The sequence below is a fragment of the Tiliqua scincoides genome, chromosome 5 (genome assembly GCF_035046505.1).
Source record: "Tiliqua scincoides isolate rTilSci1 chromosome 5, rTilSci1.hap2, whole genome shotgun sequence".
Taxonomy (NCBI): Eukaryota; Metazoa; Chordata; class Lepidosauria; order Squamata; family Scincidae; genus Tiliqua; species Tiliqua scincoides.
Genome location: NC_089825.1, coordinates 42,855,378 through 42,881,239, shown reverse-complemented (window position 1 = coordinate 42,881,239; position 25,862 = coordinate 42,855,378). Strand labels below are relative to the sequence as shown.

The window sequence follows — 25,862 nt, the reverse complement described above, 5'->3', positions numbered from 1 at the left end:
ATGAAGAAACCCTGGAGCCCTAATGCATCCCAAGACAAAGTTCCATATACTGCAGATTTCACTTGTTTGCATGAAAGAGAGATAGAATTATCACTTGATGACAGTGAGGAAAAGAAAGAAAAGGAGAAGAAACATACCTGTTTTACTTTATGCAGTGTGTGCAACATTCAGTTGAACTCTGCTGCTCAGGCACAGATCCACTATAATGGGAAATCTCACCAGAAAAGATTAAAACAGCTCAGTAATGGAAATCTCAAAAATGATCATGGTAAGTTTCCCGTCTTATTTATGTCTACCAAGTTTATTTGTGAAAGTTTGAAAGGTATTATTCTGAAATAGTGTTTGCATCTCTTTTTCTTTGACATGGTTTTGGTTTATCTTCCTTTTTCTCTTTGTTCAATCAGGGTTTTAATAGTGATTTTCTTTTAATGCCTTGTATATTATTTTTAAAAAGTAATGCAAAATACAGCATTTTTTAAACGGTTGAGAAATGGTTACTGGAAAATAGTAAATATGTGACCTTTTAAAGCAGGGGTGTCCAAAGTTTTTGGCAGGAGGGCCACATCATCTCTCCGACACTGTGTTGGGGGCTGGGGGGAAAAGAATTAATTTACATTTAAAATTTGAATAAATTTACGTAAGTTTACATAAATGAATATATTAAAGATGAACTCATATGAATGAATGAAGGTTTTGCAATAGCTCAAGGCCTATAAAAGACCTTGCACAAAGCAAGGCTGGCCTTTCTTTTGCTGCCACTACTGCATTGCAGACGTGAACCTGCAAGCAATGGAGGAAGCCCGCATCCCACAGCTCACATGAGAGGTCAAACAGTCGCCCTCACACTGAGAGCAGTTGCATTGGCCCAGTGTGGGCTCCAACAAATATCCGGAGGGCCAGAGGCTCATTGGAGACTGGGGGCTCCCTCAGGGCTGCATTGAGAGCCCTTGAGGGCCGCATGTGGCCCCAGGGCCGGGGTTTGGGCACCCCTGTTTTAAAGCAACAGAAATTATGGCTCAAATAATTATATATTTTATTAATTAGAAAGAGTTAGCTGGCATTTTACCATGTGTCCTTTTTTTGGCAGCTACAATTTCTTTCTGGCTGTTTATCTGAAGAAGAAAGAACTGACAAAAGCAATATATGCTCTTCTAACTTCCGGGCTAGATTTTTACTGTGTCATCCCTGTGGGTCTGGCCTTGAAGCTTCAACTAGTGCAGTATAATGAAGCTTGTCATTTGGCAGGAAGTGGATGCAGTCTTGATTGAAGCTGAACTGGTACCTGCATTGATATCCCCATTTTGCCTTCCCTTTTTGTTTGTTTGCATATCTGCACATACATGCCTCATCTCCAATTGCCACCTTTTCCATCTCCTCTGCCGTCATTGCTTCTTCAAAACTGACCATGTAGAGAGGTTCTGGGAGTTCCTTGGATCCTCCTTGAATTATCTACTCTTTGCAGAAACAATGGAGGAGGAGTGGGGGGAAAAAGTCACTGACAGCAGTGGCAACCTTCTGCTCTCCCATACTCACCATGCTTTGACAAAGCAATGTAGGAAGGGAAGAGAAGATTAAGAGTTGGGTATTGGTCACCCTCCCTCATAATGTCGGGCTGCTCAGGAGGGGTGTTAGACTGCATCCTAACACCAGGCCAGCCTTACCCTCCTCCTGGGCTAGGTGCACTCACCATTCCATCTTCCTCCTACCTGGAAACACCCCTGTTCCACCCCCTCCAACCCCTCTTGCCAGAGTCTCTGGCACACAAGGAGATGCAAATGAGCCTTACGGCCCATTTGCAACACTTCTGGGCTGATGCAAGGGACTTGCGCAGGTTGAAGACTGGGCTTGGATTGTGCCCTAGGTGTCAAATACCAAAGCTGATTGTGGTACAAAGAGGCAGGTGTCTTTACATTATCTAATTATGAGTTACACTGGCTTGAATTTTGGGCTAAGCGTTTGAGAAATGTTTTTGGTGAGGTCAAAACAAATATCCTCTTCTTTATTTTTCAGCAATGCCTTTACATCAAATGTTTTCCTGTCTTTCTGGGATGTTGGCAATCTCAGTCATGCTTACATGCAAGTAGATTTCATTGTACTCAGTAGGGTTTAGGTCTGATTAGACATGCATAGGATTGTGCAGTGAATTGGCTTTGTTTTCAGTTGGCATGCAGTTGGCTTTGCCCTAACCCACATGATCCTGTAGACAACTTTTATTGGCTATGTTGCGATAGCAACCGGTTTGTGTATTTCCAGACTGGTTGGAATTGTCCATGTGATTAATTCAGAAAGAAGAAAGCAGCAGAAATTAGGCAACAAACAAGATGTTATTAAAGGAGCAGCAACAAAATTATGACAGTGAATGAGATTGTAAGCATATTTCATTAAAGCATTTTTGCAGGAAATATTTCTATCCCAAGAAGGCATTATTTTCAATCCAAAAATTGAATTGGAAGTCTATGTATTTTAGCCCTAGTTCAGATGTGAAGTGTTTATTGGGTTATAAGGAATCTTAGTGATGGAAGCATGCATCACTTTGGAGACAATGCTTTGACTTTTTGAAACTAAGTGAAAAATATCCTGCCCTCAGCATAAATCACGCTTTAGCAAATGACTTACTGCTAAGATAAAAACAAAACTGCATTTCAGTCAATGTTGTACATTAAGTGGTAGGAATACTGGTAGAGGAAGGATCAAGTAAAAATACTTCATAGTCACCATGTACTTGCTAAGCCTGTCTGTTATAACTTTGTTCCTCTGCAGCTTCATAGCAGTATATTGTATTGGGTCAACTGTAGGTAGTTCCAAAGTATTTCCAGCCTGAATGGAAACCATCAGTATTTTCGAAGGAAGAAAAAAATGCACCGAGATAATAAAGTTTTACATTTGAATCTGTTGTTGAAGCAGCTTAGCAACTTATCTGGGGAGTATCCTAGGCAATGAACTGACAGCCTCAATATACAATGGCTTGGATAATTGAGGTATTTGGCAGTGATAATTGTGCTTCTGCTGATACCTCCCAAAATATAATTGCTCTATTCTGGCTGTTCTCTGTGTGCAGCATTGTTCCCTGGTCCATAGATTGTTCTATTCAACTTTTCACTCTTGAAACTCATTTCCCGCTTGTGTTTAATTTTATTCCTACTCCTTGAATGAGCTTCCTTTTCCTAGCAAGAAAAAAATACTTGTCACCTTATAAGTATTCCAAGCTCCAGCTCCCGTTCTTTTTTTTTTTTTCCTACCAACAAATAATGACTTTCAAACGGTGTCCATGGGCTAGTCAACTCTACCTGCTTTTTGATTCTCTTCCAGGCTACTGTAAACAGTTGATTCTGGTAGCTAGGCACTGGCTTGCTATCCTATTGAATACTTCCACAAAGATAACACAAGACTTTTAGATCTATCCAAGAAGGAGAACACCACATGAAGGACAGAACAAAAACAAAATGACTGGCTATGATTTTGATTGAACTTCCTAGAGCAGCACTTCTCAAACTGTGAGTTAGAATCCACTAGTGGATTGCGAGCCAATTTTGTCTTTGAAAATACAGGTTGCAGGGCTACTGGGCAGGGGCGGGCTCCTAGAGGAAGAGAGTCTTTGCCCTGAATAGGTGGGAAGATGGGATGCTGGAAAGGGGGTAGGGCTGTGTGGTTGGAGAAGAATCCAAGCCTGTGTTCTGCTTTGACTTCCAAGCTGGAATTCCAAGCAATGCAAAATAACAGCTCAAGGGCACTGTGTAATGGGAACTTTGGCTGGTCTCGACTTAGGTTTGAAGCCTAAATTGGTGTCACTTCTGACCATGACATCACTTCCAGGTTAATGACATCACTTCCAGTATGTTCTGATAGATTGTCATTCTAAAAAGTGGATCCTGGTGCTAAAATGTTTAAAATGATTGCAGCCTAAGGCTGTAATCCTAACCACACTTTCCTGAGAGTAAGCCCAATGAACACAATAGGACTTATTTCTGAGTTAGACCTGGTTGGTATTGTTCCCTAAGACTTAATATTTTTGCTCTGTCTGCGGATATGTGACTAGTGGGTATGTTGTCTGCAACCTTTTCATTTCTTTTATTTAGATACATGGCATCCTGCAGTTGCACCTTCATCCTTGGATCTCTTTTCCATTTATGTCAAATGTTAGAGCTCTGCCATTATCCACTGCACTCAGTCCGTGCACCCTTAGTTCTGTGCACCCGTGCACAGAATTACATGTGTTCTGAAAAGGACATTTGGTAATAGGTATTCTTGTTAATGTTTAGTTTGTGTATCATTCAACCAGTGGCCTAGCTAAGGGGGCTGCAGGGGGTTACATTGCTCTAGGTACCATACCTTGAGTTTTCGGTTTTTGCCAAAAACTGGAAATGTCTTTTGGACACCTCTAAGACACCCCCTCAAGGCATGGTACTCAGGGCCTCAGAAGGCCTCACTACTCGGGCCTCAGAAGGACTCCTTGAGGTCTCTGAAAGGTACTTCTGATTTTTTCCAAAAAGCAGAAGTGAACATAAGAACAGCCCCACTGGATAAGGCCATAGGCCCATCTAATCCAGCTTCCTGTATCTCACAGTGGTCCGCCAAATGCCCCAGGGAGCACACCAGATAACAAGAGACCTGCATCCTGGTGCCTTCCCTTGCATCTGACATAGCCCATTTCTAAAATCAGGAGGTTGCACATACACATCATGGCTTGTAACCCGTAATGGATTTTTTCCTCCAGAAACTTGTCACTGCTGCTGCACATTGGGTCGACGCTTTCATTGACCTGTCCACCACCCCCCAAGTTCTCTCTCCTGATCTGTCACAGTCAGCTCAGAACCCATTAGCCTGTATGTGAAGTTTTGATTTTTTTTGCCCCAATGTGCATGACTTTACACTTACTGACATTGAAGTGCATCTGCCATTTTGCTGCCCATTCTGCCAATTTGGAGAGATCCTTCTGGAGCTCCTCACAATAACTTTTGGTCTTCACCACTTGGAAAAGTTTGGTGTCGTCTGTAAACTTAGCCACCTCACTGCTCACCCCTGTCTCCAGGTCATTTATGAAGAGGTTGAAAAGCACCGGTCCCAGGACATATCCTTGGGGCACACCACTTTTCACCTCTCTCCATTGTGAAAATTGCCCATTGATACCCACTCTCTGTTTCCTGGTATTCAACCAGTTCTCAATCCATGAAAGGACCTGCCCTCAAATTCCCTGACTATGGAGTTTTTTCAGTAGTCTTTGGTGAGGGACCTTTGGTGAAGTGCCTTTCAGAGGCCTCTAAGATGTTGTATGGGGTGGTGTTAAAATTTGGGGTGGTGGTGGTATCGGGTGGTGTTAAAAAAATTTTGCACTCCCAGGTGTTAGATGCTTTAGCTGTGCCACTGCAACTGTTCAAATATTTATTTAGCTTTCTTTTAATATATAATTGTAGAGAGAGGCCTTAAGCCTGAACAACTCATGTAATAGCTTAAAATTCTTGTGAAAAATTTGTGTCAAGTATTTATGCCTTCATGGCATAAATTGTCTAGCAAGATCAGTAATGCATTCATGAATTTGCAGAGGTGATTCAGGTAATAAGTATATATAAAACAATGTATATCTATAAACCTCTAGTATCTTTTAAGGGTGTGGAAGCAAGAGTATTTGTCCCACATCAGTGACTTCTGGAGTAATCTGTATAGCATACTGTCCTAGCTGCTGATGAAAGCCTTGAGCTGAAACATATTTTAACTCTGTCAGTAGTACTGTACTCCAAAGGTGCATGTCATTTGGATGTACAATTTGTACCTAAACCAGTACTTCCCAAACTCCTACAAGGAAGTTGGGAGCACTATAAGTTGTTGTAGGGGAGGGGGGAAGGCAGCAATCTCCCCAGGATCTCCAATATTTGATTGTTTTAATACAGTGGTTTCCAAATGTTTTAGCACCGGGACCCACTTTTTAAAATCAGGACACACTATCAGGACCCACCTATCTCTATGAGACTAATGAAAAGTTTCACCTTACCAACTCAAGCCTCTTGTTTTTATCCTTTTTACTATGGGAGGGTGCTTTCTGGAGCATTTCTTGAGCTCCACATTCATAGGATCAGGAGCATTCTGGTGACCTTGCACTCCCCTTCGCCTCACCTTTGAGCTACATTGAGATCTACACAAGGCATGTTTGCATATACTTGAGTAAATGCGAATGTGTGGATCAGTTTCATGACCCAACAACAATCAGGTCATGACCCACTGATGGTTCCCGACTCACAGTTTGGGAAACACTGTTTTAATAAATTCTTGATTATCTAATTGTATCCTATTTGTTTTTCTTTATACTGAATTGTCTGTAAAATACAAGTGGAATAACTTGTGACTCACCAAACACACAGATGTCTATCAAAAATACATCATCTGTTTCATGCAAGAGGTCAAAGAAAAGATTGCATTCCACCTGCTAGGTTGTAAAGTTAAAAAGAGGTCATAGTCTGCTATTTTTCACTTCACCATGTGTGTGGCACCCGAAGTATTTTGGGGGGGGGGGGGTAAGACCAGCTGCACTTGATACTTTGCCTTCTTAAATTGTTCCAGGATGGAGAGAATTCCACTGTAATTTTGCTTGTCTCATTAGTTCCATATTTGTAATGATTATGACTTCTTTCCAGCTTCTGGGAGTAGCTTACCCTCCTTTAAATGTTTATACATGTATAGATGTAGATAGATATAGATAGATACAGATTTCTGCTCTGGTACCTAATATAGAACAGATCAGACGAAAATCTTGATTAAACTTTGTTTTTAATACCAATCTTTCCAAGTATATTTTCAACACTGACGTTTAATATACGGTTTCCTCTTTCTTGATAATGTTAGTAGCTTACTATTTTTGTTTTTGTTTAAAATCAAGGACATTTTGAAGTCATAAGTTTATTGCAAAGCCATCCTCTCTGCAACTGTCTGTCTCTGTATGTGTACCCCCAATTACCTACCGTTAAGGTTTTTTGCCTCTGTTGTCAGCCCTTTTCACTAAGTCTCAGTCATTGTCCAGTAATAATTCATTGTAACTTCTGATTTAAGCCAGAGTCAGATCTTTTTGATAATTTATTACTGAATTGGGTTTTCATACGTGCTTATTAATCATCTGCTTATCAAAGCAGAGTGTTGGAGACCTAAGGTGACTACTTCAGAGAAAATACTTCGAGGATTCCAGCTTAAATCACTTTAAAGGCACAGCAATCTTGATAATCAGTATGGCTTTTTTGAAAAATGCTGTACAGTCTTGCTGTTTGGTGAGTTGTAAAACTCATGAAATTAAAGATTTAAAACATTCTTAAAGAGTCCCAAAGAGACTGCTTGCTTTCTTGTTAAAATACTAAAAATTAAGACTGTAGATTTGTTGGAGTAAATTGAGCGCGATAATGAACTATTTTATTTAATTAGCCTGCCGTGGGTGATGATTATTTGGCTAGGGAATTTGCTGACTGATTTTTCTGTCTCCTCCATGGTTTAATAACTGGCGTGGCTTCCACTCCAGGGTTCTGTTTGCAGCTTAAAAAAAACTCGGAAGCAAATTCACTGATTTCAATAAGCACATTGTCTTTAATTTGTTGGGTATAGTAATAAGTTGCAAGAAGTACTACATTAGTAATTTCATATATTGGTTATATAGAATCTAAATATTGGCATTATGTAATTCAATGAATGCAACACTTATATATACATACAATGTGATCTTGTTCCTTGATACTATTTTTCTGGGAAGGCATTATTATTTGTATTATTGTTATACTATGGCACTCATGGATATTGCTGATGCATATGTACTTTTGGATTGTTTCCTGTTTTGTGGAAGGTAATAAAGGGACAATGAAAATAGAATTAAGTGCCCTTGCTGTAGATAAAAGACATATTAAAACTATGGTAGAATATGTGTACTTCCTACTACTACTCAATGGACTGAGGACGTTTTAATTTTTAATTAATGAGGCAGTTGAACAACTGGCTTACAGAAGAGACAATTATGAATGGACAAATTTTTGGATATTTGGAAGCCTTTCTTAGATTTATATGTATAGTCTATTCATTTTTTTATGGAGCATTTATCAGTTATAGTATTGATTTCTGAAATTTTTCTGTATTTCATATATCTTATCTATAATACACATGCAAATGTTCTTTTTCTTTTTGTTGTTTTGTGCTTGTGTTACCTTGTTTCAATGTATTTTTAATTTTATTTCTTAATAATTGGCTATAGTAAACAGACTACTTTTTCCCTCATTCTCAATTTACCTTTTGCAAATCTGAATACTGTGGCATTTGTGAAGTATAGAACTACGTTTCTGTATGTATTAATCTTTTCCCAGGTACCATTTCTGTGCTTTTTAAAGAGATAGGTGCATAATTTCACATCTAGGCATATTTAGACATGTATAAAAAGACTAGTCAGCAGTGTCTTCTCTATTGATTCATATCCATAATCATGACATAAAGTGAACTTAGAAAAGCTTTCTTAGGCTGAAATCCTATATACACTCTTTCCTGGGAACACAATGTGAGTAGGCATGAATAGGCATGCATAGGATGGTGTTACTAGTGACTGCCCAAGTCATAAATTTCTTCCCCTGAAGAAGAAAAGGACCTCATGTGTGATACTTGCACTTGCAGTTATGCTATACTTACAGAGACAGAAGTAAATTTTAATATTGGTTTATTTGAGTATTGATTATATATTATTTAACTTTTAATATACTAATTTGCAAAGAAAATGTCAAATATAGTCATAATAAAGCATCCTCCGTATTTATTTATTGCACTGACATGGGAGAATAATCTGAATGTTGAATGTTCAAATTAATTGTGTGTAAGCTTGTTGACCTGGTACTATATGACTGCTTGAAATCTAATGGTCTCCACTGAATAAGGTGTAGGGAACATATTTCCTGAAACACTTAATGGCAGCCAGCACACAGATTCCCAGAAGTTCTCTGTGGCCTAGGGTAGATTTACACATGGCTGAAGCATAAATTGTTCACTTTCCATAAGAAACCTCTGCATGTGGTCCTTGGAAGACTGGTCATTGACAGTGATCTGAAACCCCATGATAATATTACATGTGAATTGATTTTTTAAAAATAGGAGGTATAATATTTCACTAAATTTTATTTAGCTTTTATCTCCTGCTCTTTTGATGTCAATGACCCTTGATATGCACAGAAGGCTAGGTTATAGTTGAGAAAGCCAACGAAAAGTTACTTCAGGTGCCTAGAATGTTACAGGATATATTACACTGTCATACATAGCTGGCATTTAAAGACTTATTAGTCATAAATATAGTATCTGGAGAACAGTTTTGAGCTTGTAAAGTTTTATGGATGTCACATATTACGTTTGCATAACTTGGGAAAAAAAACCTCAGAGCAGTATAGCTTCAGTTCTAAAGAACTGTTAAATAGGTCAGACTGATCCAATGTAAATAAATGGAGAATTAGAAAGCTATGAATCTTACTGTATTATCATCAATATAATATTAGAATAAAATTGCTTTTGGAAGAACTGTCTTTCATGCTTTTGCAAATGTACATGTGAAGCAATTATTCATTTTCATTCTGCCCATTCAATTATGTGTTCTGTTAAATTTTAAGCTATATTAAACATTACTGCTCCTTTGTAAAAACACTCCATTAGTATACTAGCTCATTTATTTATCCTTATGAAATGTCTGGTTTCTGGGATCGAAATCCTTTAGTGCTCCAATGGGCAGGGACAGGTTTATGGCCAACACAAATGGACTGCTGGTAGAGCTGCATGCTGCCAGTTCACCAGCGGCAAGACTGGAGTGGCCCCATGTATGGCGACAGACTGCTTCCATTGGACTGCTGCTGACAGTACATCAACAAAAGAGGCAGGATGGGGCAAGGGTAGGATGGAATGAGGGCAGAATGGGATGGGGAAGGAGGAATGGGATTGTGACAGGCCAAATCGATGGTAAGGCCACACCTGGAGTGTTGTGTCCAGTTCTGGTCGCCACATCTCAAAAAAGACATAGTGGAAATGGAAAAGGTGCAAAAGAGAGCGACTAAGATGATTACGGGGCTGGGGCATCTTCCTTACGAGGAAAGGCTACAGCGTTTGGGCCTCTTCAGCCTAGAAAAGAGATGCCTGAGGGGGGGACATGATTGAGACATACAAAATTATGCATGGGAAGGATAAAGTGGATAGAGAGATGCTCTTTACACTCTCACACAACACCAGAACCAGGGGACATCCACTAAAATGGAGTGTTGGGAGAGTCAGGACAGACAAAAGAAAATATTTCTTTACTCAGCATGTGGTTGGTCTGTGGAACTCCTTGCCGCAGGATGTGGTGATGGCATTTTGCCTGGATGCCTTTAAGAGGGTATTGGACAAGTTTCTGGAGGAAAAATCAGTTACAGTGATGCCTCACAAGACAAATGCCTTGCGCAACTAAAAACTCGCAAGACGAATGCGTTTTGCGATTTTTTTGGTGACTCGCAAGATGAATTTTTCTATGGCCGTGCTTCGCAAGACAAATTTTTTTGCATTTTTTTTGGTTTGTTTTAAATCACGCTTCTCAAGACAAAATTTTTGCAATACAAAACGACTCGCGGAACGAATTAATTTCGCCTTGCGAGGCATCACTGTACTGGTTACAAGCCATGATGTGTATGTGCAACCTTCTGATTTTAGAAATGGGCTATGATGGATGCAAGGGAGGGCACCAGGATGCAGGTCTCTTGTTATCTGGTGTGCTTCCTGGGGCATTTGGTGGGCCACTGTGAGATACAGGAAGCTGGACTAGATGGGTCTATGGCCTGATCCAGTGGGGCTGTTCTTATGTTTTAATGAGTGGATCAAGTCTGCAGGCAGGTTTGGTGGCTGCCATGACCCCAAAAAGAGTAATGCAAAAGCTGGTGTTAAGGCTCTCAGCCACTCCCCCAGTGATCTCTGACCCTTCCTTTGTATTCTGTTGATGAGAATGATGTGGGTGAAATCTGGGCTGTAATAGCTCATTAGCTCATTTGAATGCACTGACACAAGTCAAACAAGCTAAAACGAAAGCTGGTATGGCAGGCAAGTTGTCTAAGAGGGAGCCGAGGCTAAGAAGAAAAAGTCTGAGCCTGCACTTTTACAGTCTTTAAGGATTTAAGTACAGTCTAGAAGGATTTAAGTACTGGAGTTTGGAAAGGAGGACCAAAAGATGACTTCCATGATGGGGTCAGTAGAGATTTCAGGGGAGGAAAGAAGCTCTGTGGTGGTAGCACCTGGCGGTGGTAATGCTGGTAGATTACAACATGGTGTCTTTGGCAATTGCAGGTGTGATCACAGTGGCTGGAGGTGTCCAAGGGTTCAATAGTCTAATGCAGGGGTGCCCAAACCCCAGCCCTGGGGCCATTTGTGGCCCTCGAGGACTCCCAATGCAGCCCTCAGGGAGCCCCCAGTCTCCAATGAGCCTCTGGCCCTCTGGAGACTTGCTGGAGCCCGCACTGGCCTGACGCAACTGCTCTCAGCATGAGGGCGACTGTTTGACCTCTCACGTGAGCTGTGGGATGAGGGCTCCCTCCACTGCTTACTGTTTCATGTCTGTGATACAGCAGAGGCAGCAAAGGAAAGGTCAGCCTTGCTTTGTGCAAGGCCTTTTATAGGCCTTGAGCTATTGCAAGACCTTCCTTCAGTCATATAAGTTCATCTTCAATATATTCATTTATGTAAATATATTCAATTTGAAATGTAAATTAATTTTTCCCCCCCAGCCCCTGACACATTGTCAGAGAGATGATGTGACCCTTCTGCCAAAAACTTTGGACACCCCTGGTCTAATGCCCCAAGGTTGCAAGCTATAGAACCTCTACCAGGGTTATACATATACTTACTATGCAGCACCTGTGACTACATAGCTTTGGGGAGTGACTTTGTCCTTACCTATGGAATACGTGGGTGGGTATGGGAGATGGGATTTCAGCTTATCTCAGTCTGGTGGCTAAGCATAACTTATCCAAGTTTGATCAAGCTAGACCTGCCCCCACTAGTCAGCACTGTTTATATGGGGAGGTGTCCCTCCCTTCAGAGACCACCTGCTGCCAACCCCCAACACAAAACATTGGCAGAAGGTGTTCCATGCTTTGGTTCCACCTCAGGGAGCCTGTGGTAAATGCATAGGAGGAGAAGCAACAAAGAGACCATGGAAAAACGAACAATAACAAAGGAGGGACAGCACCCCCTTCCCCCATTGAGAAAGGGGCCCAATTTGGTTAGGCTGGTTGCTTGGAACACATGTTCCTTCATCATCATTTTATTAAGAATATTTATATACTACTTTTCTACAGGAAAAAAGTTCACAAAATAGTTTCGCTAGATACATAATAGCTGGATAATAATAGCTAGCTATATCTAAATAGCTGCTAGATAAACATAGCAAAATAAATACGTATCCTAACGAGCAGGACACTGAGTACTTATGGCAGCGGTTTTTTGAGAGTTTTGGGATTTATGTGTAAGTCATTAACACTGAGATCTCTCTCTCTCTCTCTCTCTCTCTCTCATGTAGTTAATGAGGATGTTTGTATTGCAGTGTGTAAGTCACAACATCCTATACATCAGTACCATCGTGGAAGAATAGGATGGCTGATGCCTGTGTTGTTCACAGGTAGGATATTTCAGGAGCTGTGCAGGGAACTAGAAACTGAAGCTGATGAGCCCTGGAGATGAGAAGCATGTAGAACTATAAAATCTTCTGTAACACCTAGCACACAAGCTAGTTATACTTGGAAGCACAAGGAATTCTGGGCCTTTTAGTGCACCATAGGCTTGGTGATACTTGGATCACTCCCCTGGAGCACCTGGTACAGTTTATGGTCAGATTATGCGAGGAAAGGAAGGCTGCAGATATCAAGGGCTACCTGATGGAATTGGGATTTCAGACAAAAAGAGAGGATGTGGCAGGTACAACGTCTGACTTTAGAGTTCGATGGATGTTGGAGGGATGATGAGAGAGCAAATGGGGAGCCATGGCCAGTGGCCCAGTAGGTCAAGGGCACCACCAGTCAAAAATGTTTGGGAACCACTGGGTTATGAGGACAGTCATTTCATTTCCTTGAGTTGTATTCTAAGGAACTATCCTATGCAAATTGTGTGCTGCTACTCCTCTGCTATGCAGATTGAGTGCTGATGCCAGAGAATGTATGAAGTAGGGCTCTGTAACTTATGGAAACATTCAGCCTTGTGCCCTACCCACATACTACAAAAATAAAACAAATCCTTTTTAATTTTATAATCAGCAATTGGTGCCAGTCTAACAATTATATTTCTGTCAGCTTTCCTACTTGGCTACAGCACCACATACTCATGACCATATTGTAAAATGAATGCTGGTATGTTGCAGCCTAAGAATGTAAATGTAGCCTTGTTAGCTTCATTGCTGCACAGGATAAAGGCAAAAAAATCCGACAACTGAGTTCTTTCTATAAATAACAGAGAATTTGGCAGTATCGATAGATAATGAAGGGCTTTTGAAGGACTTGTTTCTGTCTGTATCCAGTAAAGCATATCATCTCTCTATGGAAGAAAAGGAGGAAAAACGAATAGAAAATCTTGTGTTTATATTCTTTGTAAAGAATACTTGCATGTTCTATGGCATTATATTGAAATGTTTAACTTCCTTGCTGTTTCTGCAAAACATTGCTCTCCATTTGAACTGTTCTATCCAAGTGGTTGGCAACAAGAAATAGTGTTCTACATGCATCCACCCCGTAAAGTGGAATTAGTGTACGTACGCTGTCATTTTACATTCTGGTAAACATAAAATTATTCTGAAATAGCCATATGGATTTTAATGAGCTCGTGGATTTTAAGGTCTCTTCCAAAATACTTTTTAAAGGGGGCTCTATTTATATCTTGAAAGGATATTTATATCCTTCACTGGATAGGACTTCACTGGGATTTGAACCCTGCTTCCAAAGTGTCTAGCAATTTTGAACTTGTGTATTAAGCAATTGCTTTGAAATGAACTTAAAAAATAACTTTACCAAAGCCTTTCTTGTTTTGGTTAGTCTAAGCATTACATACACAAGTACTGAAGTTTTTCCTTATTCCTATTCTATTCTAGTCAGATTGTTTCCTCCTACTTGTTCTCTTGATAATTGGAAAGTATGGGTCAGATGAGACTTTTGAGGGAATGTGTATAGAAAATGCATGTATGAAAGGGACCAAATACTTACCTTTCATTCACTGAATAATGCCTTTTTTTTTCTTTGAGACATTCTAACAAAGTGAGGTTATACAAAAATAAACACAGGGACACTAACTCAGGTTTGCAAGTTTTACATTATCACTGATGTGTGCTATATAGTAGTTGACCCAAAGTACTTGAATTGAAATGTTTGATTAGGAATAAAAAATGTAATAAATCACAATGTTGTTTCAATGTTATATTCAAAGCTTTGCTTGGAAGTTATTTTTACTGGAACACTTACAAATGTAATGGTAAGTCGATATATGCTAGCCTTACTGTGATTAAATTTGAAGAAGAAAACAAATAAAATGACTGAAAATTAATTTGCTAGCCTTAGTACACCTGCAGATGCTCAAACCCTCACCTGCTCTTACTTCGTAGGTCTAGCAATCTGAGAAAAACCTTAATTTCAACTTGGAAATTTTACTGGTTTTTGTTTTCTCTTTCTTTGTGTGTGTGTGTGTGTGTGTGTGTGTGTGTGTGTGTGAGAGAGAGAGAGAGAGAGAGAGAGAGAGAGTGCATAGTGAATCTCCTGCTATGCCTTGGCAAGCTTGTTTTGTGAATCTGTGCAGTGTGGGGCGCAATCCTAACTGGCAGTTATGCTGGTATAGGTGGTCCTGGAGGGTCGCAAATATGCCGTAAAGCATTCAGATGTGCCGACGTGTGGACAGAGGCAGAAGCCTCCACCACAGCTCCCACGCCGTCGCTTGTGTTGACATGAGCACGCCGTCATTAGCAGCAAAGGTGGGCGTGGGGAGGGGGCAGGAGGAGGTGTTACTGGGCGGTGGGAGGGCGGGCCCGGGGGCAGGCGTGCAGGGAGCCGGGGGCAGGGCTGGAACCCGGCGGTTATGCTGGATCCCAGCCCCCGCCCCCGGGGTGAGCAGAGCAGCTTCAAGCTGCTCCGCTCTCCTCGGACTTGCACCACCTCCAGAGGTGGTACAGATCCGAGTAGACCCATAGGGGTGTGCAGCTCTTACCCATGGGTAAGGGGAAGAGCTTCTCCTTGCCCGTGGCTGAGCTGCTGCTTGTTGCAATCTTGCGTTGGATGCAGCGCAAGCCTCCTGGCTTGCCTGCTACAGCGTGGTTTAGGATTGCGCCCTTAGTTGCCCAGAGGCTTTGAGAGTAATAGCTCTTGTGTGCAAACAAGCAGCTGTTGAGCAGCTGTTGGGCAAATACCCTATTGACTGAATTAGATACCAATTTTAAAACCTCTTTGTAAATAGTTATGCTTAAGTTCAGTATGCTTCCTCTAGAATTATAAGCAGATTATAAGTGGTGATGATTTCATTTTTGTCTCTTTTTCCTGTCTTTAGAAATGAGAGCTACTGTGAAGAAGAGGAAAAAGTGATGGCATGGTGGAGTTAGTTTTATAATCCCTGTGTTCTTTGCATTTTAAAATTCTGCCTTAGTCCTTGTTTATTCTGATGCGTTTTTAAAAAATTAAGTAAGAAAGTAGGAAAAATCATAGGGCACACATATAAGATTGGAGATACTTGCCTGAACAGTAGTATGTATGAAAAAAGATTTAAGGTGTTCTTGTGGACGATAAGTTAAACATGAGTCAGCAATGTGATGCATTGGAAAACGAAGTGAATACAATTCTAGGCTGCATCAAAAATTACACAGAGAGAAGTAATGGTACCACTATAGTCTTCTTTAGTCAGACATCACCTGGAATATGGTGTCTGGTTCTGGGCACCAAGGTTAAGAGGGATGTTGATAAACTAGAGCGGGTCCAGAAGAGGACAGCTAAGATGGTGGGGAGAACTGGAGACCATGTCCTATAAAGAAAGGTTGAAGAGGCTGGACGTGTTTTGTCTGGAGAAGGAACAAGCAAGAGGTGACATAAGTATCTATAAATATATGAGGTGCTGTCATGAGAAGATGGAGCAGATTTGTTTGTGGTTGCTCTGGAAGGTAGGACCTGGACAAGTGAGTCAAAGTTATAAGAAGGGAGATTTTGATTAAATGTTAGGAAGAACTTCCTGACAGTACACATTGGTCAGCAGTAGAACTGTAGATGTAGATTCCCCATTGTTGGAGGTCTTTAAGCAGAGGTTGGATAGCCATCCAACTGTTTGGGATATTGTCGCTGTGGACAGTCTCTGTTGGTAGGGGTTGATGATCTTCTAGATCCCTTCCAATTCCATGATTCTGTGATCAGTAATGGAAAAATGGTGGAAAGATCTCTGTTGATCTCCTGTTACTTGATTTCTATTCTATTTTCCTAAAAATAAATTTTTTTAGGTGCAATTTTATCATTGCACTTATCAGTTATTGGGCAGGGGAGGTGTATTTTTGTAAAACCTGGAAGATACGGAAAACCAAGTTTCAAATGAAGAACACCTGCTGGCTTGCCAACTCTGTATATAAGTGAACAAAAAAATTAGAAATAGCTTTTCACTTTTGTTCCAGTGAACAATAAATTAAGCAACTGAGCAACATAAGAATTGTGAAAGTACTTGGGCTTAGATATGTGCATTTGATTCTGGAATAACAAAGGCCCAATCCTATCCAACTTTCCAGTACTGGTGCAGCTACAGTGCAACCCTGAGGTAAGGGAACAAATGTTCCCTTACGTTGAGGATGCCTCTGTGACTGCCTCCCCACCACAGGATGCAGTGCACGTCCCATCAGTACGGTTGCACTGGTGCTGGAATATTGGATAGGTTTGGACCCCTAATCTTCCCACTTTGGACCATTTTGAAGGGGCCCTAAATGAAGCAACGTCTCTCTGAAACACTACAGTTCAAGGAAACAAATCTGAAGGCCATCTGATTTTATTTAGCTTTTCTCTCCCTTTTACTCTGTCTGCTGGGCAACTCAATCCTGAGATATCTATAATGGAAAAAAGGTGAAAAGAGCTCTGTTGATCTCCTTTAGACTCTTCTTTTTCCCAATCCCAACCCATCCCAACTCCCCATAAGTCAATGCAACTGCACTAGCAGGGTGCACACTGTATTCTGCAAAGGAGTTTTGGCTGTGAAGACCACCTTGATATAGGGGCCCATTTGTTCCTTTTTCCCAGGGTAAGACAATCCCACTGGTGCAAATCCAAGTGGAACTGGGAAAGTGGATCGAAACTGGATAGGATATTGGTGCTGCCACCACCACCAATATTATCCCTTTCTTGATTCCATACCACCCTCCTCCCCACACCAATCTCCACTCCAGTCCACCTACCCTCCCTTTCTCCTGACCTCCTCACTGACCTGCAGTGCTGGGGCTCCTGTCTGCAGACCTGGTCTCTTGCCACTTGGTGACCAGGCCATGCTGAGTGGCATGTCGTTCTTTGCAACAGCCATAAAGCATCTTGCACTGCCAGCATGTGAGTTCCAGAGCATAAGACCCTATTGGGCCATCAGACAACCTGGACAAGGCACACTATTCTGCCGAAGGGAGGCTTACATCCCCCAATGGCCCTACTAATAAATGACCCTTGCACAAACACACATGGAACATCTGCAAATCATTTGTAGCAAAATCGTTTCTCATAAAATTATCCTGTTTTACACAGCATTCGTGTGATGTTGTTGTTGGAATGCAAAAAAGATACTGGTTGCCAGTACTAGCAGTTACTATTTAGAGTTTTCACAACCTCATTTTACTGGGTTACATTTTAGAATACGTTGATCAATAGCTTTTCCCCATTTAAATTATATTAAGAGGCAATTTAAAGCTTTAATCAAAGGTGTCAGCAATTGTTGATCATTATACATGGTGAATTAGATCATGGGGCTTCAAAGTGTTAATTGACTCCTGAATGAAATAAAGAAAATAAAGTGAATCAAGAATTTTCAGAGCTCTGTAAGCAAGTTTCTGAGTGGGATATTGATCTATTTGCCTTTGTGCTTCTCTGCTTGGCCAGTCAATTATTTACACATCACTGAGACACTGGACTCCCTCTCAGTGAATGGATAATGTTGATTTCGAGTTCCTTAGTATTTTGCTTGAGGCATTGTGGAATTAATAAGTAATTTACTGTTTTGGAAAATCTTGCCAAATCAGTTAACAGGGCTGTTTTCTAAATGACAATTTTTCTTGTGGTGCCCTAAGCAGTTTAATGTATGTGGCCTTTTTTGATGCAATTATAAAAGTCCAGTCTCCTGCACTTGACAACACTGTTAGAAATAATTTTGAAGTATTTAAATTGGTTTTTTTTAATGATGTAAAAGATTTTGTGATAATGCAACCTAAGATATCTGTCTTATATGTTGATGCTGAATTCATATCTCAGAATTTTTAAGACTTTAATTGCTTTCAGTGAACAGAATCAACTATATATTGGTACTCTAATTGTGTCAAGAAAAACCCATTGTTTGCTGAAAAATTCTGTTATTGGATTCTTGAGTTCTGTGTAGTAAATGTAATTGCTGCAAAATACCGAATGGTCACTGATACAATAATTAGTGCTATAAAGGGAATGATTGGTGCTATATTCCCCAATAATTATATATATTATATTATGCTATATTATTCTCCAATAATTAGTGCTATTGGGGAATGAAGTTTTCCTTAAAGTCTGTGCTCCTGCCATATATATCATAACTTCATGTTATAAGGGCAGGAGGTCTGGTCTAGAGGGTAGAGCCTCTGTCTGCCTGAAGATAACATCCACAAGGTCGCCAGTTTGAGGCCACCGGCACCGTGCGACCTTGGAGCAGCTGACAAGCTGAAGCCGAGCAATTCCATCTGCTCTGAGCGTGGGAGGATGGAGGCCAGAATGTGAAGCCAGATCGGAATGAAACACCTTGAATGTAGTAGTTCTTGAAAGAAAGAACCTTCTTTGAAATTGTAAAAATCCCTATTTAATAAGGGATTTAATAAAGCCTGCCTATGTAAACCGCCTTGAATAAAGTCTTGAATAAAGACCAAGAAAGGCGGTATATAAATACCTGTTGTTGTTGTTGTTGTTGTTGTTATTATGTTAAATCTAGTGTTTTATCCTATTCATTCTTCAGACTTGGGTGGGGATTCAGTGTGTGTTTTTTCTTCAATAGTTCTTTAGTGGTTCTGAAAGCTTGAAAGGAACAAATGTACAAGTTCATGTGTCTCATCATAGTCACGCTGAAGGCTGGCAAACAACACAAAGATTCTCATTGCACATTAACTTATTTCATTTTATCATCTAACCTCAGTTACATTCCATGGGGATTTGCAGATACAATATATTAAATTACCGACCATACTAGATTGAAATGAGAGACAACTCTATCTGCTCTTTGACAGGTGGCATGCTTAGCTGTTCTATTTTATAGTCCTATCATTTAGAAGGATAAAAACAAGTTTGTTAGTCTGAAACTTGGTACTTTGTTATCCATATCATGGAAGGCAATCTGATTTCTTCCTCCCTTCTGTCTTGATGTGCTTTGCTAGCACGTTAGGAAGAATAAACATCCCAGGGGCTATTGGGGAATGCTGTTTTCCTTAAAGTCTGTACTACTGCAGTTGAGATCACATATAACTTCATAGGATGTCAGTTGTGCGAAACATTTGACAACTTGGTCCAGACAATCTTAATCATACCACCAAAACTACTGCCAAAAAAGGAATTTTGCTGGCATGGTTAAGTGTGTCCAAACAGACCACATGAGCAACTCCTAGATAAGAAAATACACTTAGACGGGAGAAATGGTCTTGCAGATGCTCCAAGCAAGACAATGACTTCCCAGAAATATGCCTGTCAGTTTTTCATCAGTTATTTAGTTCCTCTACTCCTGGTGCATCCTGCTGTGTTAAAAAGTCTAAGCTACTTGCAACCAAAGGGAGTGAAAAAAGTCTTCACAATAAAACTCTCTAGAGCACTGATTTTCAATCTTTTTCATCTCATGGCACCCTGAGAAGGTACTAAAATTATCAAGGCACACCATCAGTTTTTGACAATTGATAAGGCACACCAAGCTGTTGGTGGGGTGCTCACATAAATGGCTCTACTAATAAATGAGCCTTCCCCAAACACTCACAGCATACCTGTAGACCATTTGTGGCACATCAGTGTGCCACAGCAGAATAGTTGAAAATGGCTGCTCTATAGAGTACAAACAAGGCAAATTAAATGCATGAAATTAATTAATGCAATGTTCATATCTATTTCCAATCCTAGAATATGGTATTTATTAGCATAGCACCCAAAAAGTCCTGTAACCAAAGTCCTCTTATAATTGTTACTAGAGAGATATACATCCATACTGACATCTGGTTCCTTGACTACAATAACTGTATATTTGGGTGTCTAACATAATCATCAATTTTTGCTGTCCCACGGGCAACGTTTGGCTCAATAATAAATTCACAAAAACTGTTGGTTTTGAGTTATAGCTCTCTTGTTTTTGTTAAAACAGCTATTTGCAGACATTTCCAGATTATTTCTTACTCTGTTTCGAGCAGCCCTCCAGGGCAATTGGTGTATGATGTATTGCTGAACAAAAATAGCTTGAAAATTCAACCCCAGGGCTTGCTCTTAGTTGCTCAGCAGAGAAGCACTGTTGAGCAGTCTTGCGTAGTTTGTTTTTATAACATTTCCACATGTAGGTCAACTTAGGATGATACAAGGTTTAATATGAATTCTTTTCAGAGAGGCACAATGATATTAGGGTTTCCTGTTGCAGTTTTTTTAGCAGTCCAATCCTATTTGACTCTAGTGCTGGCGGAATTAGTGTACTGCCAATGAAGTAACGTGCTGCTGGGAAGGCTGAAGCCTTCCTCTGTGTGTCTGAGGATACTTTCAATGTGCTGAGGCAGGTACTAGCCAAGGCAACGAGGAACAAATGTTCCCTTACCCAGAGGAGGTCTCTGCAACCCCCCCCCCCCCCACAGCAATGGTAGCTTTTTTAGCATTGCTGCATCTATAGTGGGAGAGTAGGTTTGGGCTCTTAGTTTTTAAATCACATGTGTGAAGCATGATGTTCTGAAAAGCTGCTGGCTACTTATGATTTTATTGTACTGCTATGTTGATTGTAATTTATCATCATTTTGATATATCATGTTCAGTATTTTTATGATTTTTACAGTTACATTTGTTACAAATAAAATGTTCAATTGATACTGGATTTGACTGGATAAGTTCCCTTTCTTAGGGACCAGATCTTAGCTGGCATCCCACACTAACAATGCTGAAACATACCAAAGAGATTCTGTATGTTTTTAGTTTATTTCACTCAAAACAATTCATTTAGAAATAATGGGCGTTACAGTTTCTCTGCACTGTTTCAGTTTCTAATCTGGGTACCATAAAACAAGGCCATTAATCACAAGTCAGGTGTGAAGTCTCTCTTGGGGTTTGAAACAGCTGCTTTCCTTTAAGAACTAGTTGCATACTCAGTTTTGCATGCGCACATTTTATACTTACCAATACATTAAGGCCTTCCCCCCCCAAAATACCTGACTTTGTAAGTATTTTAGTCCAGTGCTTCCCAACCCACACTTTTAAAATGACTATCTATCATGACCCACTAGGCAAAAAGAAAAAAGAACTCTAGAAAGAAATATTTTATTTATTATTAATAATAAATAAATTATTAATTAATAATAATTGGGGTCCTATGCTCCCAAAGCTGCTGGAGACCCTACATATAGTATGTGTATGTAGACATTTGCTAGACCTTCCCTAGAAATTGAGTACAAGGACTGTTCCCCCAAAGCTTTACAGTCATTCCAGAGTACCTAGAAAGCTGGAGAGCAAGTTGTGCAGTCAGGGACTTCCAGGCCAGACAAAAAGCTGAAACAGGGTTCACATGTGATCTGTGACATGTAATTGCTAGAAAAAAATAGGAAGCGGTGACATTTTACTTTGGGGTGAAGTTGACCTCATATCACATAACAGTTTACATCTGCAAACTGGACAAGGGTACTTGCAAACTTTTTTTTTTTAAATTTCAAAAACTTTTCACAACCCACAAAAATCAGTTCACAACCCACTGGTGGGTCCTAACCCACAGTTTGAGAAACACTATTTTAGACAGATTAAATTTTGTATTTATAAAAACAAAATTGAATCCATCTATTAGGATATGATATTCTAGAATGGATATAAAAAATTACACTTGGGTTGGAAAGATGTTATTGGGCTTTCTCTCTCCGTGTTCTGAGTTCTGCCAGCCATTTTCATGATTTCCTATTTTCTCTATCATTGTTGCCATTAAAGGTTAAGAAAAGAACCCTTGGCTGGTGCATCTTTTCCACTTCTACCGATTGCAGTATACTATTACATAATACGATGAAGCTGCAAAGTTGCTTGGCATCTGTGTGATGTTGTTTTGATGTCCAAGGGACCAATCACCACAGCCATCCAGCGCCAATGCCAGTGACCAGAGGAGCACTGCCAGGGTGAACCAAACGGGACAGGGGCAGGCTCAGAGCCAATGAGTGGCCACCACTGGGCTGATGCTCCCCCCGACACCTCTTGTGCAAGAACAACACAACAACAGCCACCACCTCAAGTCACTCAAGGAATGAAGGAACAAGCAACCACACAACACAACAAACCACAAGAATGCCACAGCACCCCATCCATTAGCCACCACTCCAACCCACTCCCTCCACAGTTGAGTAGCTAATGTGGTGCAGGCACACTGCACCACAAACTGCTAGGAATTCCTGCACCCACCCCTACAAGTCCCTTTATTTATTACAAAATTTATATACTGACTTTCTCAATAGACTCAAGGCAGTTTACCTAGACAGGCTGAACATAAATCCATTTTTCAATGGATTTTTACAAGTACAGTTGGCTCTCTTTATCTGCAGGGACTTGGTTTCAGGATTCTGCACAGATACCAAAATCCATAGATGCTCAAGTCTCAGTGTATATTATATTTGGAGGACTGACTGCAAGAGAAGTTGGGAAGGGAAGGGGAGAGGCGAGTTTGTGTGGAGCACCTTAGCCCCATCCTTGGCAGTGCCCCAGTGATGCTCACTGGCTTCTAGCTGGGCTGGGCGAGGAGGCGGAGGAAACCTCTCAGACAGGTGGGCAGAAAGGTAGAGAGCATTGGTGTGGGAGTGGAGATCTGTGCTCCTACAGCTGCTGCTCTCCACCTGCACTTTGCTTTCCCTTTAATGAGGACAGCAGCTGCAGGTGCAGAGGTGGTGCTGCCACCCTCTCACCACCCCCATTGCTAACTGTAACCAGTAATTTCTTATAAGAGTCTATAAAGTCTTACCTTTCAACACAGTTTAAAAGAAGTGTGGCATCCTGACTGTAATCCAATGGCTTAATTAACAGTAATTGTGCAATATTCTATCCTTGCTAGATGATGCTTTTTGTAATAGAGAACCCAAGTTTAATATTTAAAAAAAACTGGGGCATTTCATAAGAAATTTATTTACCATGAATAAGTTGAAACTTTCTGTATTAATATGAGACAAGGTAATAACTTCTGACAGTATTTATTTTGTTCATGCAGTTCTAACCTTTGTATCTGACATTTTAAACAATTTCTCCACATTTTTGCTTAGGCGCCAATCAAAAAAAGGTACTATTTGCAGCTGTTTATGGCCACGTGTAATCCCAACGATTCTTAAACCGTTGGGAATCAACTGAAGTCAATGGGGCTCCAACTGTGCAAAGCTCTTTCCGTTCATTGCTTGTACTATCCAGGCTGTTTCTTGTGCTGATTTTAGCAGTGGGATTATTGCTAGAGTTTTCCTTTGCACATGAATTTTTAGCACTGCTTTTGCTCATGTGTTGCCAAGTCACTATATCTGTTTGCTTCTCTTTTATTTTTGAGGTTCCTCTGACATTAATTCTTACTATTGGGATTGTGCAGTTAATACACTTAGGGCGCACTTTCCAGCACTGACATAAGGGCAATGCAGCTCTGAGGTAAGGGAACAAACATTGCCTTCCCTTGAGGAGGCCATCCTGACCCAACTGCAGGATGCAGCACATGTCCCATTGGGACTGCTATGCCAGTGCTGGAAAGCACTGACATAAGGGGTTAGGATTGCGCCCTTACAGCGCAATCCTATCTTGTGCTGGAACAGGCAGGCCAGGAGACCTGCGCTGTATCCAGCGCAAAATAGAGGCCCAAAGTGGCTCAGCTGGAGGTAAGTCTTATTGAATTCAGTGTGATTTGCTTTTGAGTAGACATGTATAGGATTGCACTGCAAATTTCTGTACTGCAGAAAATTGTTTATTAAGTTGAAATGTATAGAGCTAAGTCTTTTTGTCCTTCTTGCTCTAAATTTTTATTGCAGAATTTGCAAACATATGAAATGTCATGTGAAGTAACCTAACATAACCTTTACCGAAGTCACTTCAAGTGTCTGTTTAGTAGGTAAGATTCTCTCTGTCATGAACATGGGCAGTGCCTCTGAAACCATTTGCATTTAGTAACCTCAGGCTAAAATATGACAAACTATTTTTTTTTTTAAAAGTGGCTCTTTATAGCTACATTAAAACTGACAGATGAACTATATCTAATATTCTCATTTGTGCTTGTGTTGTTATAGCACTGCAAAGCACATGCTTTTATCACCGTCCCAAATTCTGGCAAGAATTCCATTCAGAATAAATTGTTCCCTAAAGTAGCAACTTTTATTTATTTTTGTTGATTTTGACTAAGGGCTATCTGATTTATATCTTTGTGTTGTGATCAAGAGATATTTTTTTCAGAATCAAGAGTGTGCCTTATCCTTAACCTCAATCATTGTGCTGAGTATGAGGTTCTTAAAATGGCCTCGATTTCTATTTATCTTTGAATAACTTCTTGAGTTAGTACTTTGCAGCAGAGCAATTACTGTAATAGACAGTATAAAATCCTATCCAAAAACAACAATGCCAGGACTGTGTTCTGGTGGTTTTAAACCTGTTTTTTTTAAATTGTCAATGTATTGTAAATACAAATTCTATCCTTATTTGTTGATAACTGTGGAAAGTGCGTGTCTTATATAACCTTAATTTTCCAAACAAATGCTGTAAAAATTGGGTTGTATTCCCCCTTTTTTCCACAGGAAGATTTACACATACTGGCACAGAGTATAGGGGCGTGAACATACATTCGTGCATGCACAATCCTGTCCAACTTTCCACTACTAATGCAGCCATGCCAGTGGGGTATGCTATCCTGTGGTGGAGGGGGGCAGACATGGAGACCTCCTCAAGGTAAGGGGATGTTTGTTCTCTTACCTTGGACCTGCATTGTGGCTGCATTGGCACTATAAAGCTGGATAGAATTGGGCCCTGTGTGTGTGTGTGTGCATGTGACATTTTACATATGCAAATGCATGAAAATGGTGTTGGTTGTGCCATCAATTCCATTCCATTTTGCTTCTGTGCCTTGTTGCATTGCTTGCATCGCAAATAGAATCTAGCAGAGTACACAGTGCCTCTCACTATTTAGAATTTGTAGTAATTTAAACATTATTTAAAACATAGTTGCTGTTATTTTGTTCTCTTGGTCATTTTAATAGTATGAAACTGTTGCATTTCTTTTCTGGTTACAGGAGTCTAATTCAGTCACATATACAAAAGAAAATTCCACCTAGTCCATTTTGCTGTTGATGTGAAGCACAGCAGCTGCTTTTAATGGTGGGCTCACTTATACAGAACACATTGTGAAAAAAGAAACTAGGCAATAACATGAACTGCTGAGGAATTTGGCTGACAATATAATTACTTAGTTTGGGGCAGAATGCCAGGTTGAACAACTTCACT

The 25,862-nt window shown here is 40.3% G+C and overlaps 1 protein-coding gene across 1 annotated transcript in view; it reads left to right on the top strand.

Annotated features, from left to right (window-relative positions):
* The window catches only part of ZNF385D (zinc finger protein 385D), a 392,444-nt gene continuing 366,582 nt past the window's right edge, over nt 1–25,862 (top strand). The window contains 1 exon segment of the mRNA XM_066628214.1: nt 1–268. Within this exon segment, the coding sequence (XP_066484311.1) occupies nt 1–268 (268 nt within the window).